The 18,668-nt window shown below is 40.0% G+C and overlaps 1 protein-coding gene and 1 pseudogene across 2 annotated transcripts in view; one reads left to right on the top strand and one right to left on the bottom strand.

Moving 5' to 3' along the window:
* Nucleotides 1-553: 553 nt before the first annotated feature.
* The window catches only part of Top2b (DNA topoisomerase II beta), a 61,787-nt gene continuing 43,672 nt past the window's right edge, over nt 554-18,668 (top strand). The window contains exon 1 of one of the 2 annotated variants that reach the window (XM_090322332.1): nt 554-660. In XM_090322332.1, coding sequence (XP_090178458.1) covers nt 607-660 — 54 coding nt within the window. In that variant the 5' untranslated portion in view covers nt 554-606. The remainder of the gene's footprint in view (nt 661-18,668) is intronic. The other variant, XM_090322323.1, reaches the window with a different exon arrangement.
* On the bottom strand, nt 16,120-17,443 carry LOC150066588 (protein FAM204A pseudogene; annotated as a pseudogene).

Raw genomic sequence — 18,668 nt, 5'->3', positions numbered from 1 at the left:
GAGTGTGTCTGTGTGTGTGTGTGTGTGTGTGCGCGCGCGCGTGTGTGGTGTTATGCCGGACAAGAGGGAGGCGACCGTGGCGCCGGCGGCGGCGGCTCTGTTTATTGTCCCTCTCGGGGTGTGCGTGTGAAGCAGCCGGGGCTGAAGGGAGGCCATTAAGGCGGCTTTTCTGAGGCAGCGGCGGCGACCGCGGCGCCGGCGGCCTTGGCCGAGTGTGAGGAGGACCCACCGCGTCCCCTCGGCGTCCGGGCGCCCCGGCTGGGCGGCCGCCGTCGCGCGCCCGGGGCTCGCTGCGGCTCCGGCGGGCAGCGCGGCGGGCCGGCAGTCGCCGGCTTCCCCTTCGGGCACCGCCGCCGCGGCGTTAGGCCCGGGCGACGCGGCCGCCGCGCCTCGAGTTTGAGAGCGGCGGGCCAGCGGGGCCTCCTCGGCGGCTTGGCTACACGACCGCACCCGGGCTCGGCGATGGGGCGCGGGGGCCGGCGCGGCTAGGAGCGCGGGGAGCCCAGCGTTCGGAGCGCGCGGCGGAGCGGCGGGCCCGGCGGGTCCCTTCCCGGGCGGCGGGAGCGGCGGCAGCGGCCTCGGCCCCAGCGAGTCCCAGGCACCGCCATGGCCAAGTCGGGCAGCGGCGGCGCGGGCGGCAACGGGGCGCTGACCTGGGTGGTGAGTGCGGGTCTCGGGGTTCGGGGACCTGGAGGACGAGGTGGGGGAGGCGGAGGTGCGGGGAGGGGGGGGTCCCGCGGCTGCTTTGTTCGCGGGTCGCGGCGGGGGAGGAATTCCGCGGGGCGGGGGAAGGCCGAGGGAGGGAAATCCCGTCAGCGGACGGGCGCCCCGTCGGGGCTGGAGAGAGCAGAGCACCGCCCCCCCTCCCGCGCCTTTCTTTCTTCTCCTCGCCTCTCCGGAGGCTCGGGCTGCAGCAGAATAAAATGTGCACTTGGAAACTTTAGGGGGTGGTGGTTGTTGCAAACCGTGCACAGCACGCGCAGCGCTGGCGGCCGGGCTGCGCCTCCTTCCCACCCTCCCTCCGGGGCCTGGAGACGGGTAGGGGGGGCGGCACCGAGGGGAGGCCGACCGGGCCGGGCTCAGCGCTCTTCCCCCGAGTGTTCTCCCCAGCCCGCAGGCCCGGCCCGGTCGGGTGTGTGCCTCTGGGGCTCCACCCGTCCCGACGTGGCCGGCCCTCCACCGCGGTCAGGCAGTGAATGAACGCCGGCGTGCCGGGAGTTCACGTTCCCCGCGGCCGTCCGTCTGTCAGGGTGGGATTAGTGAAAGGAGAGCTTAGTGACGTCAGCGGCGCAGGTGAAAGGGGGTGGGGGCTGCCGGTGTCCCGGAGAGGTGACCCGGGGCTCGGGCGGTGGGGCGGGGTGGGGGGCGGTGTATGGAGGACTGCAGCGCTCGGGTCCGGCTGGGAAGCACAGGTCAGACACCGGGAGAAGTGTGGTGGCTGGATTCCCACGACAGATGGATCATTCATGCGCTTTTCACCGGCCCGGAGAGGAGTTCAGAGCAAGGTTATTTCCTGCACAAACCCCCAGCTCGGCCCGCTGGCTGGAGGTCCAGGGGAAAAGCTCCGCACTGTTCTAGGACTTGGGAAGAACTGGTATAATGCAACATCCTCCCCCCCCCATAAAACCGTACTTAACGCCTTTTCAACACCCCTCCAGAACTGTGACGTGGACACTTGTGTTCCTGAATTTCTTCCTTTTTCTCTGTGTGGGATGTTAAAAGGAGTCTTGAGTGGCAGCGTGTGCCGGCTTGACAAGTGTTACAAAAAAAAAAAATGCACTTTTCGACTGTAAACAGCAGGAAGACATTTTGACCATTTATTTTTGTGTATATGCATATATATATATGCTTTGCAAAGTAACTTGCCAGGCTCTTTTTTTTCTTAGACTCTTTGAGTTTTGTATATATTACTACAATAATATAGTACAAAAGTGTGATTGGAGAGGAAATGTTAGATTATAAGCCAGCGGGCGTGCTCGCGTGAGAAGAATGATTTTTTTTTAAATTGATGGTCCTTATCTCAGTTGCTAAAGTTATTTTTATTTATGTATTTATTTATTTATTGCCAGTCTTGGGGCTTGAGCTCAGGACCTGAGCACTGTCCTTGGGTTTTCTCAAGGCTAGAGCTCTAACACTTGAGCCACAGCACTATTCCCGCGTTTTTCTATGTATGTGGTACCGAGGAATCGAACCCTGGTCTTCATGCATGCTAGGCAGGCACTCTACCACTAGGCCAAACTCCCCTAAATTTAAATATCTTACAAATGGAGCAGAGTAGCCAGATAGGTACTGGTAAGTTTTCACCTGTTTGTGAATGTTGATGCCTGACTGTTATTTCTTCCAAGGACCTTATAAGTGCTGAATGTTTTTGTTTTAAGGATAAGTGGTTGACTTTAGCAAAACAAAACAAAACAAAACCCAAAAAACAAAAAAGCAATGTTTTAATTTGCGAATACTTTGTAGATCATTTAATGACCACATTTACTTTGAAGCTCAATGTAGCATCAGAAAGTAGCTAAACTTGGAACGTTTTGTTCAACATTAGAAAAATTCATTTGAAAGATTGACTTAATGATTGAATTCACTATGAAGCAGGTTATGGGAAATGCAGTAAAATGGGAAGTAAAAGTCACTTGATGTTATCTAGATAGAATACTCTATTGAATTAGAAGTTTATTAAAATGATAATCATTCTGTAAGTTGTATTTCAAATTTGGAGCTTATTTGAAGTTATAATTAGTTGATGTCCATTGGGATAAATTCAGATTCTGTCTAAAACAATAGCAAGTGAACTTTTTTTTTTGGCAAGGTCCCTTATCTTTCTACTTTTTTCTTTTTTAAATCATCTGTTGGGGCGGGGAGTTTGGCTTAGTGGTAGAGTGCTTGCCTAGCATGCAGGAACACTCGGGCTCAATTCCTTGGTACCACATACAAAGAAAAAAGCCAGAAATGGTGCTGAGGCTCAGGTGGTAGAGCTCTAGCCTTGAGAAAGTCCAAGGACAGTGCTCAGGTCCTGAGCTGAAGCCCAGGACTGGTAAAAAAAAAAAAATCATCTGTCAAATAACATTTCATTGAGAATTAAATGAAATAACATGTAACAGTGCGAGGCTTAAAACTCCTTGTTTTTGGTGAAGTATAAAAATATTGCATTTTATTTTACTTAAAATGTCTTTTACCTGGGTGAAAATTAACTTGCCTTTGCATGAGTTTCAGGTCTTTATTGCAGTGTCATGTATTTTGGAAGGGGGACAACTGTGCATTATTTAAAACAGTCATGTTGCTACCTATTTATAGATAGTAGAAAAAAAAATGGAACTAATCCCTGGTACCTTCCTTTTTTCTTCTGGGTGAAAGATTGTTGGTATTAACTTCTGTTGGGATGCATGCCAGCATGTGTTGTTAATATTGTCATTATATGATTGCCTTTTGGGGTCAGAAACCACAAACTGGTTTAATATTGGCATTATTTTCTCCATACTTGATTTGCTATATGTGAGCCAAAATTATTTGAAAAAAAGGAGAAATATTATAAACATGATAAAAAGATTTAAAGTTGACTATTTTCAACCCAAAGGCTTCTTCCTTCAAGCAAATAGTTTCTAGAATTCTTATTTTCTAAAAAAATAAGTGAAGACATAGTAGTTCATTTTGTTCTGTGTTTTATTGTTTTATTAAAGTGATTGTAGCAAAGAAATTTGTGAAAATATCAGCATAGAGTCATATGACTTCATTTTTTTTTCCCAGTAATACTCTAACTTGGCAAATTAATGTTAGCTTTCTCAAAACATGGTAGCTAGAATAGTAGAATGAGTCTCTATCATCAAGCTTCAATAATTAATCCACTCAAGGCCACCCACCTACATTATTTTGGGTGAAGTACATCATAGAATTATATCAGTTTATCTGTAAATATTTCAATCTCTCTTAAATTTCCTCTTTAATAAGCATTATATTATATTTTCTCCAAAGCAATCATCATCAAAGTATGTAGCACATTTTTTTCATCTTTATTACCATGTATTGTACAGGGGGGTTGTGATATTTCCACACATAAAAATGTATCCTGAGTAGCCTCACTTCCTATCATACTCAGCAGGCTTAAGAACAAAAACAAAAACAAAAACAAAAAAACTTCAACAGGTTTCATTATCTTCACACATGCAAATAAATTGTGCTGACCATATTCATCCTCACTTGTCCTCTTCATTAGCTTTCCCTCCTCCAGCTACAGGGCACCCCCTGCATCTGAGCCTTTTTAACTTTTGTTGTCATTTTTTTTAAAGTGTGCAGTAATTACATGAAGAGGTTTCATGAATAATATACAACACACATGACATATATATATATATATATATATATATACACGCACACACACACACATTTGCCCATGTTCATGAATATAGCTTTGACATAATAGTGAAAACACAGTAACGCTGTGAATATTTCTAATTGAAAAACATGAACGGTTTAAATACTACTTAAAAGTTTTTTGTTTTTTGTTTTTTTTTGCCAGTCTTGGGCTTGGGCTCAGGGCTTGAGCACTGTCCTTGGATTTTCTCAAGGCTAGCACTCTACCACTTGAGCCTCAGCACCACTTCTGGCTTTTTGCTATGTATGTGGTACCGAGGAATCGAACCCAGGTCTTCATGCATGCTAGGCAAGCACTCTACCACTAGGCCAAACTCCTGGCCCCTTAAAAATTTTTTTTAAGAACCTTTTAAAGAAATTTGTTATTGGAAGTTTCTATTCTTCAGCCAGATTTTCATAAGAGTGGTGAGCTCCCTACTGGGCTTGATTTCTTGGAGTGCCCATAGGTTCATCTCTCCAGGAGTTTTAGACTTGTTTTTGTCACTTCCCCCTCCCCCACTTTTACCTTTCATCAGTAATGTTTCTTTTTCTTTAGCAATTGAAATTTTAACTGCTTTTTAAGGTGTATAAACTCTTATAAGAAGTATTAGTCCTACAGAACCTATGTCTTTTTTAATGTAACTAATGTATAGCAATTTTGCTTTTATAACACTATTATAAAGTTCTAAAAATCAGATACCAAATGTTTTCCTGACTTATATCTTTTCCAGTATTTAGTGAAGATCTGAATCCACAAGCCCAACCTCCTTTAGTGTTAAAAAACTTCAATAATTGACACAGTAACATTCTAAAACCTATCTTTAATATGAAGGTAGCTTGTAGCAACATTCTTTAGATCTCTTCTCATGCAAAAGTAATAGTAATATTTAGAAATATTTTCTATAAATTGTAAACTGTTCTGATAGAAACACATTGTTCATCTGTAGTTTCAGGTCCTTGTTGGACACTATGGTGATAAAACTGTTGTATTTTGCTAAGTATACTTTAAAAAGCAAGCCTCTTTCTTAATACAAATAGGATCTTCATTTTGAAAGAGTAAATAATTGTTCCCTTTTGCAGAGAAAGAAGTAGAGACTGAGAGATAAATAGCAAATCATTAGGCATCTGGCTAAGGGAAAAGTAAGGTTTAAGCTAGTCTGGTATTCTTCATCACTAGTTAGTCTTATGTTTAAAAAAATCACTAAAAACAAAACAACTTCTATACTCTGATGTGACAGAATAGAGATTTCTGGGACATGCCTATCATTTCTTCTTAGCTTTTACCTTGTCACAAGAACTAAGAAGTGTTATTTCCTTCGAAGATTATGCATATGTATGCAGCATAATGCTAAGGGTGTGGACTATAGAATCCTGTCACCTGGTTTTATCATTCTTCCTTCAGTATCTCTTCATCAGATTTGGGAATGCCCCTAACTTCACCAGACCTCAGTTATGCCATCCAGACAAAGGGAACCACAGTATCTACTGTATGGAGCTCATATAAGAATTACTTGCTCCATGGAGATGGAATCTAGGGAATCTACCTGGCTGTCTTTGAACTACTATCCTTTGCCTCTCAGCCTGCTGAATAAGTTTACAGATGTGCGCCACTAGCACCCAGCTAATTTTTGGTCACGTCACTATAATTTTAAACAATTCCCAATAATTTTTTGTTTCTCTGGAAAGTTAGCTTTTGAATTTGATTTTATTAGGGCAGGGCTTAACAGCCCACATCTGTAATCCTAGCTACTTGAGAGGCAATCAGGGAAACATGTTTCCTCTGTAGCCTGGGTAAAAAGAAGATTGTAAGACCCGCATCTTAGCTTGTGGCAGAAGGAGGTGGAAAATGGAGAAGCACAAGTAAGAAGCTAGCCACCGACTTTAAAAATAATTACTGCAGCCAGGTCCTGATGGCTCACGCTCCTCAGAAGGTTGAGAACTGAGGATTGTGGTTCAGTGCCAGCCTGGGCAGGAAAGTCTATGAGACTCTTATCTCCAATAAACTACTTAGAAAAAGGCAGAAGTGGCACTGTGGCTCAAATGGTAGCATGCTAGTCTTGAGCCAGGGAAGCTCAGTGACAATGCCCAGACCCAGAGTGAAAGCCCTAGGCTGGCCCAAAATAAATATATAACTACTGCAAAAAAGGCGGAAGAACGGTTCAAGTGGTAGGGCACCTGCCTAGCAAGTAGAAGCCTTGAGTTCTATCCTCAATACTAAAACAAACGAAAAGCTATTTAGGTCATCATAAATATGTATACAAATTTAGAGCAATTTTTAGGTATATATGAGATATTTACCTTAATATGATTCAGTTTATGTTTCATTGTTTTTATGTAGGAATAAAAATATTACCTTGATTTCTTAGATCCCAGTGTGATTGGATGCTCAAGTTATTTATTGTTATGCATAGTCTGGTGATTTGTCAACCTTATTGAAGTCAGTGAGTAAATTACAGATAAATAATAAATTTTAATTAAGTCTAAATATATACTTACCATTATTCAGGATGCTCTTGGTAGTTGATTACTTTTAAAAACAAATTGTTAACTGAATGTGTGAGTGTGTGGGTGTCTGTGTACTGACTGAATCCAGGATCTGAGCATGCTAGGCAAGCACTCTATCACTTGAGCCAATTAAAAAATGGTTATTTTTTTGAAAGTATAATATTGAATATAATTACTGCTGTACATATCTTATTATGTACATGAAGGAAGATTAAAAGACCCCTTATTTGTAGTGTCTAAAATAAACATAATTCTCTTACCTTAAAAGTATCAAATATATACCACTTTCCTTTATCATCTGGTAATTGAGAGTGCCTTTTGATAAGCTTGTAGATAAGAGTTTGCTAGTCTGCATTTGTACAAGCTGACTTCCTGTTTTGTTTTCTGAATATTGTTTAGCAATGGATAAAACTGAGGAGCTATTCAGGGCAGTCTTTTAAAAAATTGTTGTTATGAAAAAATTGAAATAACAATAACAGCTAGAGAAAAGGTACAAAATATATTTTTCCATTTAACTTCTGTCTTCTAAGTCCAAGGGCATATTTATGGGGCAGTAAATCCCATTAACCAGGAGAAGTTGACACTTCCCTTCCCCCACCTCTTCCCCTTAACCCTAGATTTTGATTTTTAGAGGTCTGGATATTATTCATGGCAGCTTTCAGCTAATTTGCAGAAGCTGAAAGAGACCATTATTCCATATTTCTGTTAGACATTTCGAAGGAGATTCTTCTGTCTTGGCTGTGACTGAACCTGTGAACAGTGTAAAAAACTATCATTTGTGGAGAATATGATTATAAAAGACAAGTCTGACTGAAATATTACTTACTACTCTGCCAAGTCTGCTGGTTTTATTTATTTGGGTTTTGCTTACCTTTTTGCCCAGATTTCTAGTGAAAAAGTTGAAACTGCAGAATAAGTAGGTATAAATCATGACTTTAGAGGCCCGGTGTGTAGCCTAGTGGTAGAGTGCGTTCCTAGCATGCAGGAAGCCCTGGGTTGGTTTCCTGGGTACCACATACTCAGAAAAAGCTAGAAGTGGTGCTGTAGCTCAAGTGGCAGGATGCTAGCCTTGAGCAAAAAGTGTATAAGAACAGTGCCCGGGCCCTGAGTTCAAGCCCCGGGACTGGCAAAAACAAAAACAAAAAAACATGCCTTTAGAAAAGCAAACCTTCAGTTTTATTCTGGCTTCATTAGTTTCAGCAGAGATTTACTAATAACCTTTTACCATCCCTCCCTTTTTTTTTCTGTAAGTGGTGGGGCTTGAACTCTGGGCCTGGGCACTGTTCCTGAGCGCTTAAGCTCAAGGCTACTGCCCTACCCCTTGAGCCAAAGCACCACTTCCCATTTTCTAAAGGTTAATTGGAGATAAGAGTCTCACAGATTTTGGTGCCATGGCTGGCTTTGAACTTTGATCCTCAGATCTCAGCCTCCTGAGTGAGCCACCCCGCCAAGCTAGCATATTCTTTTATATATTTGTTATAGAAAATTAGAAAACAAAAAATACGATCCACATTCTGTCTTTCTATGGACAATTTTAATTGTTATTTCATTGAGAATATCATAGTTTTTCCTATGCAGGTACATGTTATACATCCGTTTTTTTCTGACAAAATCAGGTAAATTAAGACAGGCACTGGTGGCTCATGCCTGTAATCCGAGCTACTCAGGAGGCTGAGATCTGAGGATCGTGGTTCAAAGTCAACCTGGGCAGAAAAGTCCCCGTGAGATTCTTATCTTCAGTAAACTACTCAGAAAAGCTGAAAGTGGTGCTGTGGCTCAAGTGGTTGAGTGCTAGCCTTGAGCACAAAGAGGTTCGGGGACAGTGCTCAGGCCCTGAGAACCAGCTCCCTCCCCGAAGAAAGAAAAAAAGGAAACAAGAAAGAAAAAAAGAGAGAAAGAATAGAAAGAAATTTTACATTAAAGTATATTATTTTTATATTTTAAAATATATTACTTGATATTTATATAAAATGCTATAATACAGTTTTGTTAATCTACCTAAATGATTAAAATACTCAGTTATCTTTACTAATGTAAATGTATATAAGAATCTATGGATAGAAGAAGAATCTTATTTAACACAGATATTTTTCAATATGATAATTTAAATATTTAAGTATAAGCTATCCACATTTAAGTATTAATATCAAGTTTTAGAAATTATTTTAATATAAGGGCCAGGAGTCTGGCCTAGTGGTAGAGTGCTTGCCTAGCATGTACGAAGACCCAGGTTCGAATCCTCAGTACCAAATACGTAGAAAAAGCCGGAAGTGGTGCTGTGGATCAAGGGGTAGAGCTCTAGCCTTGAGAAAGCCCAAGGACAGTGCTCAGACCCTGAGTTGAAGCTCCAAGATTGGCAAAAAATTATTTTAATATAATAATTGAGTTAATCTAAAATAGGGGATGACTTTAAAACATCTATTTTATTATGTGATTTGATAAATGTATACAATAATGCTTTTTATTACTTTAAATAGAATGATACCTCTTTATTTTTCTTCTAACACCTGTTTGGATGTTATTTATTCATTTAATAAATATTTAATAATGTTTATATGTTCTACTTAGGGAAAACAGGGGTAATTAGACAAAGCAAACTACATTTCACTTATGATTTTTAAATTGCTTTTAAGAATATGTAACGTTTACTATTTTAACTGTGTGTGTGTGTGTGTGTGTGTGTGTGTGTGTGTATGTGTGTATGTATGTGTATGAATATTGTCACTTAAACTCAGGACTAGGGCATCTTTCCCTTAGTTTTTTTTTGCCCAATGCTGGTGTTCTGCCACTTCAGCCACAGCTCCACTTCGGCATTGTGCTGGTTAATTGGAGATAAGAGGCTCACAGATTTTCCTGCCTAGACCTCACAGATTTTCCTGCCTAGACTGGTTTGGAACCAAGATCCTCAGATATTACCCTTTTGAGTAACCTCTATTACAGACATGAGCCACTAGTACCTGGCTCGTTTGAACTGTATTTTTTATTGTATGGTAGTAATAAAAATATGTAACAATTGTACAACATATCTTTAATACTATTTTATTTTTCAAAATGAATATGATCCATTCTTTCCACCTAGTCATTGTTAACCACATTTATGATTTTTGTTTCTATGATTTGGGGTATTTTAGATAGTTTATATGAATGGAATAATAGAATTTATTGTTTGTGGATGGCCTATTTTACTTATATTTTTAAAGATCATATTGGGATAGCCAATGATAGGACTACATCTTTAAGGATACATCATATTCCATTTTTCTATATACTACGTTTACCTTTTCCATTGTGAAAGTTTTATTGTGAATAATTTTGTGGTGAACATAGTTGTGCAAATATCTTTCTTTGAGGTCTCATTTGAGTTACTTGATATGTATACTGCAAAGGATTGCTGGATCATGTGATCCAATTGAGAATTTTTGAAAGGACTATGTTCTATGATAGCTACAGCATTTTATACTCTTACCAGCAGTATAGAAGGGTTCCAATTTCTCTACATTCTCACCTATCTTATTATTTTCTGAGTTGGTATCTTGTGTTTTTTTTTTCTTTTTTCTTATTATTTAAAGATGTTCAGGCTCTTTTTCATTTGTTTGTTGGCCGTTTGTATGTTATTTTGAATATTGCCTATTCAAGTCCTTTGTCTATTTTTAATGTGGTTATTCTGCTTTTCATGTGCAGAAGTTTCTAATTTATCTTGGAGATTAATCCCTTACGTGATTTGCACATGGTTTCCCTCATTCTGTAGGAAGAAAGATCTGTAGCTTCCTGTTCTGCCTGTAACCGTTGAATTGGATTTGCTAGTGTTTTTTTTTTTTTTTTTGATATTTGCATTGAAGTTTTTAGAGCATAAACAGGACTAGTGTTAATTCTTTTAATACAATATTTAGTTTTCCAATGATTTTCAGTTGGTCCTGGGCTTTTCTTTGCTTACTTATCTTAGTTGCATCTTCTTACTTGTAGGGGTGTATTTAGATTTTTCTTTCTGTTTTTAAGACTTGGTGACTTTTTCTAGGAATTTATAAATTTCTCTCAATTTTTTTTTGTTCTTTTTTTTTTTTGCCAGTCCTGGGCTTGAGCTCAGGGCCTGAGCACTGTCCTTGGACTTTCTCAAGGCTAGAGCTCTACCACTTGAGCCTCAGCACCATTTCCAGCTTTTTTCTATATGTGGTACCAAGGAATTGAACCTGGGTCTTCATGCATGCAAGGCAAGCACTTTAACCACTAGGCCAAACTCCCGGCCCCTTCTCTCAATTTTTTAAACTAGATTTAAATGCAGGGATTTGTTTATCATTTGAGCTATGCTTCCATTTTTGCTTTAACTATCATTATTATTTTTTTCAGATAGGGTCTTGTGTTTTTGTCTGAGCTGGTTGTGGACCACATTCTTCCTACCCATGCCTCATGTATAGCAGGGATTACAGTTGTGAACCACCATACTCAGCCTATTTGTTAAGATGGGGTACTTACTGACTTTTAACCCAGGCTGCTTTCTAACTGCAGTCCTCCCAGTCTATACCTACTGAATAGTTGGGATTGCAGGTATGAGTCCTGTAACCCAGATACTATTCAGTTGTTTTAGGTTATCCAGCCTGTTGGGATACAGTGTTACTTTAATTCTTTTATACAATCATTTGTTTAGCTGGTACTGGGGCTTGAACTCAGCCTTGTATTCTCATTTACCTTATGGCTGGCACTTTACCACTTGAGCCACAAATTTAGTCCAGCTCTTTGGAGATAGTCTTTGACTTTTCTGCCTGGGCTGGCTTCACACTGAGTAGCTGGAATGACAGGTGTGAGACACTGGTGGGGCCCAGCTCACATTCCTTTAATTTTTCCATATGACTCAGGGTACTCCTTCTGTTTCTATTTCAGTTGAGTCTTTTCTTCAAGAAAGAAAATCAAACCTCACTTTAACTGGTTTGAAGTGTTTTGTCTTTGTAATCTTTGCTATTTCCTTTCATTTATTTTAGGTTGTTTTTTTTTCTTTAGTTCCTTAAAGGTTCCTTCCCCCCCCCCCCCCCCACTTACCCGCTCCTTTGGCCACTGAACTCTGGGCCTGACCGCTTTCACCAAGGCTAGTGCTCTACCACTTGTGGTACTGAGGAATCGGACCCAGCTCATTGTGCATGCTAGGCAAGCACTACCATTAGGCCAAACTCCTGGCCCCTGCTTTGGCTGTTTTTGAGGTAAGGTCTTGCATTTATGTATAGATTGGCCTGGATAATGAATGGTCTATCTACTTTTATACCTCCTACGTAGATGGAGTGACAGGCATGCACCATCATGCACTGAATTTTATAGGCTGAGGTGGAAGTCTCCTAAACTTTTTGCCTGGGCTAGTCTGAAAATTGTGATCCTTCTGATCTCTACCACCCAGATAGGCACTGTACCTGGCTTCCTGTCATTCTTTCTGACCCATCTCTCTCCTCATTTCAAACAGGCTCTTTACCCACTTCTCTCTTCTACTTGGAGACCTATACAATATATGTATTTGATTGAACATGAAGTGTAACTTGTTTAGGGCCTTTCTTCATTCAGTTTTCTTTTTGTCCTTTGCTTTTGAAATTTCTATTTTCAAATTTATCTATTTATAAAAATATATATTAGATTATCTGTCTTTAGATTGTTTGTCTGTCTATCTTTATCTATCCTATTTTTCTTCTGCTAGTTCAAATCTGCTGCTGATTTACTACTAGTATATTTTAAATTCCTAACAGAAATAACATTTGATTCTTATTTCTTTTTGTTTTTCTAATTTTGCTTGTGCATTGTTTTATTAATGTTATTGTTTGGTGGTCTATCTGTGCTCATTTAATTTGCTGAGTATTGTTATGATAGTTGTTTTGGATTCTTTGTCAGGAAATTCATGTATCTCCATTTCCTTAGGGTCATTTTCTGGAGTTTGAATGTATCCCTTTGAATAATTCATGTTTCCCTATTTCTTTGTACATCTTGCAATTTTTTGTTAGGACTAGCTAAACCTGGAGACTTTTAAAATCTTTTCTGTGGATATATCCTCCCTCTATGGGCTCTTCTCAGGAGTATTCCTAGGTATTTCTCATAAGGTGTTTCTCTCTCTCTCTCTCTCTCTCTCTCTCTCTCTCTCTCTCTCTCTCTCTCTCTCTCTCTCTCTCTCTCTCTCTCTCTCTCTCTCTCTCTCTTTTTCTCACTCTCCCTCCCTCTCTCCCTCCCTCCCTCCCCACCTCCCTCCCTCCTTCCCTCCCCACGTCCCTCCCTCACACCCTCTCTTCCTCTTCCTCCCCCTTTTCTCCATCTCTCTCTGTCCCAGTCTCTCTCCGTGTCCCCTCTCCCCTTCCCCCCCTCCTTCTACGTTACGGAATTGGAGCTCCACCTAGTGCTTATGTCTTGTACTGCATACTCTGGGTGCTACACTCAATCATGTTGATTTCCTTTGTTCTCAATGGCTCCCAATATAGCGTCCTATTATTATTATGCCATTGCTTGAATTCGGATATCAGAAACAAGTTCATAGGGTAGTACTGTGCATATTCTTTTCCTCCATAGTAGGAGAAGTTGGAGGCTAGGTGTTTCCTCCCTGTCTTGCCTTGCTGAAAAGTGTTGTAGGGATTAAAGACTGATGTATTCAAATGTTGTCTCGATTTCTCACAAAGGCAAGCAGTTCATATATTGTTGTCTAGCACTTGTTCCAATGGGACAAGAAGGTCTGGAATTTCCTATTTGCCACCTTATTGGCTTACATTTTCTAGTTTTTTAAATATTGTCTTCACAAGAATGACATACTTTTCAAATTGGCAGGTCCATATCAAAAACTTTTTTTTTCATATCTATTTGGAGTGGATATAGAGAAAGAAAGAAATGGTAACTGTAAGGAAGATGTGTAAAAGGTGGTATTTTTAAAGATCACCTAATATATTTACTTATAATTTTACAAGCTATATCTAGCTTGTTCACTTAACACAATTTCCCCCACATCTTTCTATTTCTTTACAAATGGTACAATAATCTTTACAAGAGATGAGTAAATTCTATTGTGTATATATATTACATTTTCTTGATTCATTCATCCATTAAGGGGCATCTGGGTTGATCCCATACCTTAGGTATGGTGAATAGTGCTGCAACAAACATGGTTGTGCTGGTGGCTTTACTGTATCCAGGTATGCAATCTTTTGGGTAAATGCCCAGGAGGAGAAAAAAGGAATAAACATTTTTCAAAAAGTCGTGAAGAAAGGCTTTGCCCCTGCTATCCACTTTAGTTTAGGTATAGCATCAGAAGCAACATACAAGTTCAAACTTGGTAATGCTGAAACTATTTTTCTTGCAATGATATTTGTTTTGGAAGAATTGCCTGGGCAGGGATGCTTTTCTTTATATGGCTTTTGTATATCCTTACTCTTTATGCCAATACTTGCAAACTTAGAATTTCAGTTCTAGGCTAATGATAGAAAGTTAGCCACCTTCAATTTTCTAATGCCTATGAAAAAATATTTTTATAGATTTGGATCTTAGTCACCACAGTATTTGTTCTAGCTATTTTGAGGGCCATCTGAAAAATTACTATGCTTTTTTTGTTAAATCTGTTTCCACTAATTATCTCATCATAAAGACCAGTAAGGAACATGATTGGAAATTTGGAGTCTGCTTGATAGTTTAGAGATAAACTTTATATTTTTTCCAGCTAGTTCATTATAAACGAAGTTTGAAGAAACAGAATATGAACCTCCTGGAAGGTTATTTTCTTTTTGTCCAAAGCAATTTTTAAATGACTCAGTAATTTTAGTAGGTAAATATACATACAAGAATATAGCATAAATGTAGTAAGAGTTATTTGTTATGCTTTTTTTTTTTTTTTTTTTTTTTTTTTTTGCCAGTCCTGGGCTTGAGCTCAGGGCCTGAGCACTGTCCTTGGGCTTTCTCAAGGCTAGAGCTCTACCACTTGAGCCTCAGCACCACTTCTGGATTTTTTTCTATGTATGTGGTACCGAGGAATCGAACCCGGGTCTTCATGCATGCTAGGCAAGCACTTTAACCACTAGGCCAAACTCCCGGCCCTATGCTTTTGTTTTAGAATAATAAATCTTCTCAACTTTACATAAAATTCATGGTATTGGGAAATTATACTTAATGTTTGAATTTCCTTAGGGCTTGTGTGCCACAATCCTTATTTTGCTTTAACTTACTCATCATACATTTTGTTTGATCTCCTCTGCCTCCTCCCCTTCCCTTTTTCCTTCCCCTTTTCCTTCTTTCTTGCCAGTACCAGGGTTTAAATTCACATGCATTCAGTTGGCTTGCTTTGCTGAGCCCTATAGCTCTGCTTTTGTACTGGTTAATTTGGTGGTAGAATCTCTGTGACTTTCTGCCAGGGTAGGCTTCAAATTGCCATCTTTCAGATCTCAGCCTCTGAGTAGCTAGGATTATAGACATGAGCTTGCTTTGTAATGGCATTTTATAAAGTGATTTTAAAAGTGATGGCACTTTTATGCCAAAGAACCAAGCTGTATTCTATTTGTTTAAATGCACAAAATCTATCTTATGTTGTTTGTCTTATATTTTTACTAGTGTCAAAAACCTTTGATACAAACAAACAAACAAAAAAGAACCCCCCCAAAAACCTTTGATGCTATTTCAATTTTTATTGTATCTTTTCAGTTATTTATTTGTTTTTAGCTCTGGAAAAAGTTGACCATCATAACACTCTTATGTTAGTGGGATGTCTCCTCAGTTTTAGGAAGGAAATTTCAGAAGCAGAGTGTTCCCTTCTGTTATTAGTAAGCCAGAGAGGCAAGCACTGATGGGTGGGTCATACCTGTAATACTATCTACTCAGGAAGCTGAAGTATCAGGATCAAAATTCAGAGCCAACCTGGGTAAAAAATGTCTATGACACTCTTTTTTTTTAAAAAATAAATAGATATTTATTTATATTATTTTTTTTGCCAGTCCTGGGCTTGAGCTCAGGGCCTGAGCACTGTCCTTGGACTTTCTCAAGGCTAGAGCTCTACCACTTGAGCTACAGCACCACTTCCGGCCTTTTTCTATGTATGTGGTACCAAGGAATCAAACCCGGGTCTTCATGCATGGTAGGCAACCACTCTACCACTAGGCCAAACTCCCAGGCCCCATGACACTCTTTTTTTTTTTTTGAATTATAATTATTGTTTAATAAAATTATGCATCTAATATAATATAAACATGTAATGTAACTATACCCTCTAATAATTTAAAGAAAGAGCCGAGATAGGACATTTTTATGCAGAACTGAAACTAAACTACCCTCCCGATACTACATTCTATCCCTCTTTATAATTATCTTTCATCTGAAGGTACACAGAAATTATTTTGCTATGTAACCATAAAAATATCAATTCTACTGCCACCAATAAGGGATCCATAATAGTTTTTATGACATTAAGTTATCTGTAAAAACAGTCACAATTTTAAAATCACAATTCCAGAATCATGATAGTCATGCCTAGAACAGATAAATTCCAAAGGCTCTGCTATACCAAACAAATGAAAAGCAGATTGATTTCACACTGTAGGTCTATTCAAATTAATTAGAAAAAAACACACTTTTTCCCTCTGTGTATGCTTAAATTTCTTACACAATTAACAAAAACATTCAATTCAAGAGTAAACTCTTGGAAGAGGGGATTTGGGGAGTGGGGAAGAGGAAGTAGGAGAAAAATGTGGGAGGAAGTGACAATGTTGGACAAGAAATGTACTCACTACCTTCCATATGTAACTGTAACCCTCTGAACATCAGCCTGACAAGAAAATAAAATTTAAAAATAAAAATAAACTCCTTAGAAAAAATCGAAGTGCTGATAATTTCCTACTTATATCAATTTCCAACATGTTTAAGCAGGAACGTTTTGCTTATGTGAGCTTGTGAGTCTGTAAGTGTTGAGCTCCAGGTTACATATATCCCATGTTGCTTTTGGTTTCCCATCTCTTCTTTGCTTCAAATCCCCACGCCAGCTTCTTCTTCTTTCGAGCAGCTGGTGAATTTTCAGCCTCCTTTTTGGCTTCTACAAACTTGTGGCAGGCAATTGCTTTGGCAATTTTCACACCAAGCTCCCGAGTAGCTAGCTCATTGCTGAGTTCCTCAGCCTCCTCAGCATCCCACTCATCCACAGCCTGGTCTATCCTCTTCTCCAGACCTGACTTTTCAACTTTTTTCTTTTTCACGGGAGGTTCAAATCTATCATTGGCTCCAAAATACTGAGTAAGCTCCTTCCATTGGGCTTCATTTATGGACTGTTCACTCTCGGATTCTTTTTCATTCTTCAACTTATCTTTTCTGGAGCGTTTTCTCCTTCTTCTCGATCTTGAGGCTGAAGTTTTCTGTTCAGAATGTTTTTTATGCAACTCCACATATTCATGGAAATTCCAGAAGGGCACTCTTCATATGCATTTGCCCGGGCCGTGGGCTCCGTGTCTGGTCCATCTTCTGGGGAATCGGAGGCACCTGTTTTCCTACAGGGCCCATCCTCTTTAACTTCTTGTAAGTTAAGGTTGGGGTTCTCAGGTATGGCTTCATCTTCAGAATCTGACTCAGCATCACTTTCATTTAGGGCAGGAGGCAGTAGCCCACTCCACATCCTTTCTTGGACCAGGAAACCGCCGTCCGGCAGCCATCTTAGGACCCCGTCAACGTCGCGCCTTCCCCATGACACTCTTATATCCAGTTAATTCACAAAAAGCCGGAAGTGGAGGCGTAGCCCGAGTAGGACGACAGCTTTGATAGGAAAGGCCATGGAGGCCGGGAGTTTGGCCGAGTGGTAGAGTGCTTACCTAGCATGCACGAAGACCCGGGTTCGATTCCTTGGTACCACATACATATTAAGTGAAGTAAGCCAGACTCGAAGGAGCATAGGCTCCATGGTGTCCCTCATTTGTCATAATCAGTAGAAACCTTGGGCTCTCCTAGCAGAAATTTACAATAGAACAAAACCCAGTTACATAAGGCCATATAGCATGATGCTAAATGAAAGGACCTCTAGGATATAGAAACAAAAGCCATCTAATGAGTGATTGCTGTCCTTAATGTACTATGTTATCTCTCATCTCTTTTGCCATCCTTGGTTATCTCATATTGTTACATCATTTTACCTTGTTATCTGATATATTGTATATATGCTTATTTGGTTATTTGAAATAGGATAGGGAAGGGGGGAAAACAAGATGAGGGGTGAGGGAGGGAGGGAGGAAGGAAATGGGGACCAAGACATGAGAAAAGGTATCAATGTTTGTGAAGTAATGCACCTTCTTTCTGGTAAATATAATGTAACCCTTCTATTAATTACAATAAAAAATATGAAAAAAGCCGGAAGTGGTGCTGTGGCTCAAGCTGTAGTCAAGGACAGTGCTTAGGCCTTCAGCTCAAGCCCAGGACTGACCAAAAAAAAAAAAAAAAGGAAAAAGCCACAGAACAGTGTGAGACTCTGAGTTAAAGTCCCAGCAAATGCCTCATAAAATGAACAAACAACAACAAGACCTTTATTCTTGGAAATTTGAACTACAGGCCTCATCTACTTGCAGATCACCAATCTGCTTGGAATTGACAGAGAAATTGGAATCATAGGCTACCTCAGTATTATGGTACCCAGAACCAATACTAAGATAATCTACAAATCTATGAAATTTGAGAATTTTAAGAGCCAGGCTGTTTTTTAGCTATATCAGCGTTATTAACTCTATAGGATAATATTTGGTGACTTTCATGTTGCCTTTACTATAGTGTTCACTAGCTTAATGGCAGGGAACCTACATCTGGAAGAGTTTAGGACCCCTGAATAACCACTCACATTTCGTTATTGTGCTTTT

Source organism: Megascapheus bottae, chromosome 2, assembly GCF_031878675.1.
Source record: "Megascapheus bottae isolate mThoBot1 chromosome 2, mThoBot2.hap1, whole genome shotgun sequence".
Lineage (NCBI taxonomy): Eukaryota > Metazoa > Chordata > Mammalia > Rodentia > Geomyidae > Megascapheus > Megascapheus bottae.
Note: the sequence above shows the minus strand (reverse complement) of the source record. Positions and strands in the feature narration are given on the sequence as shown.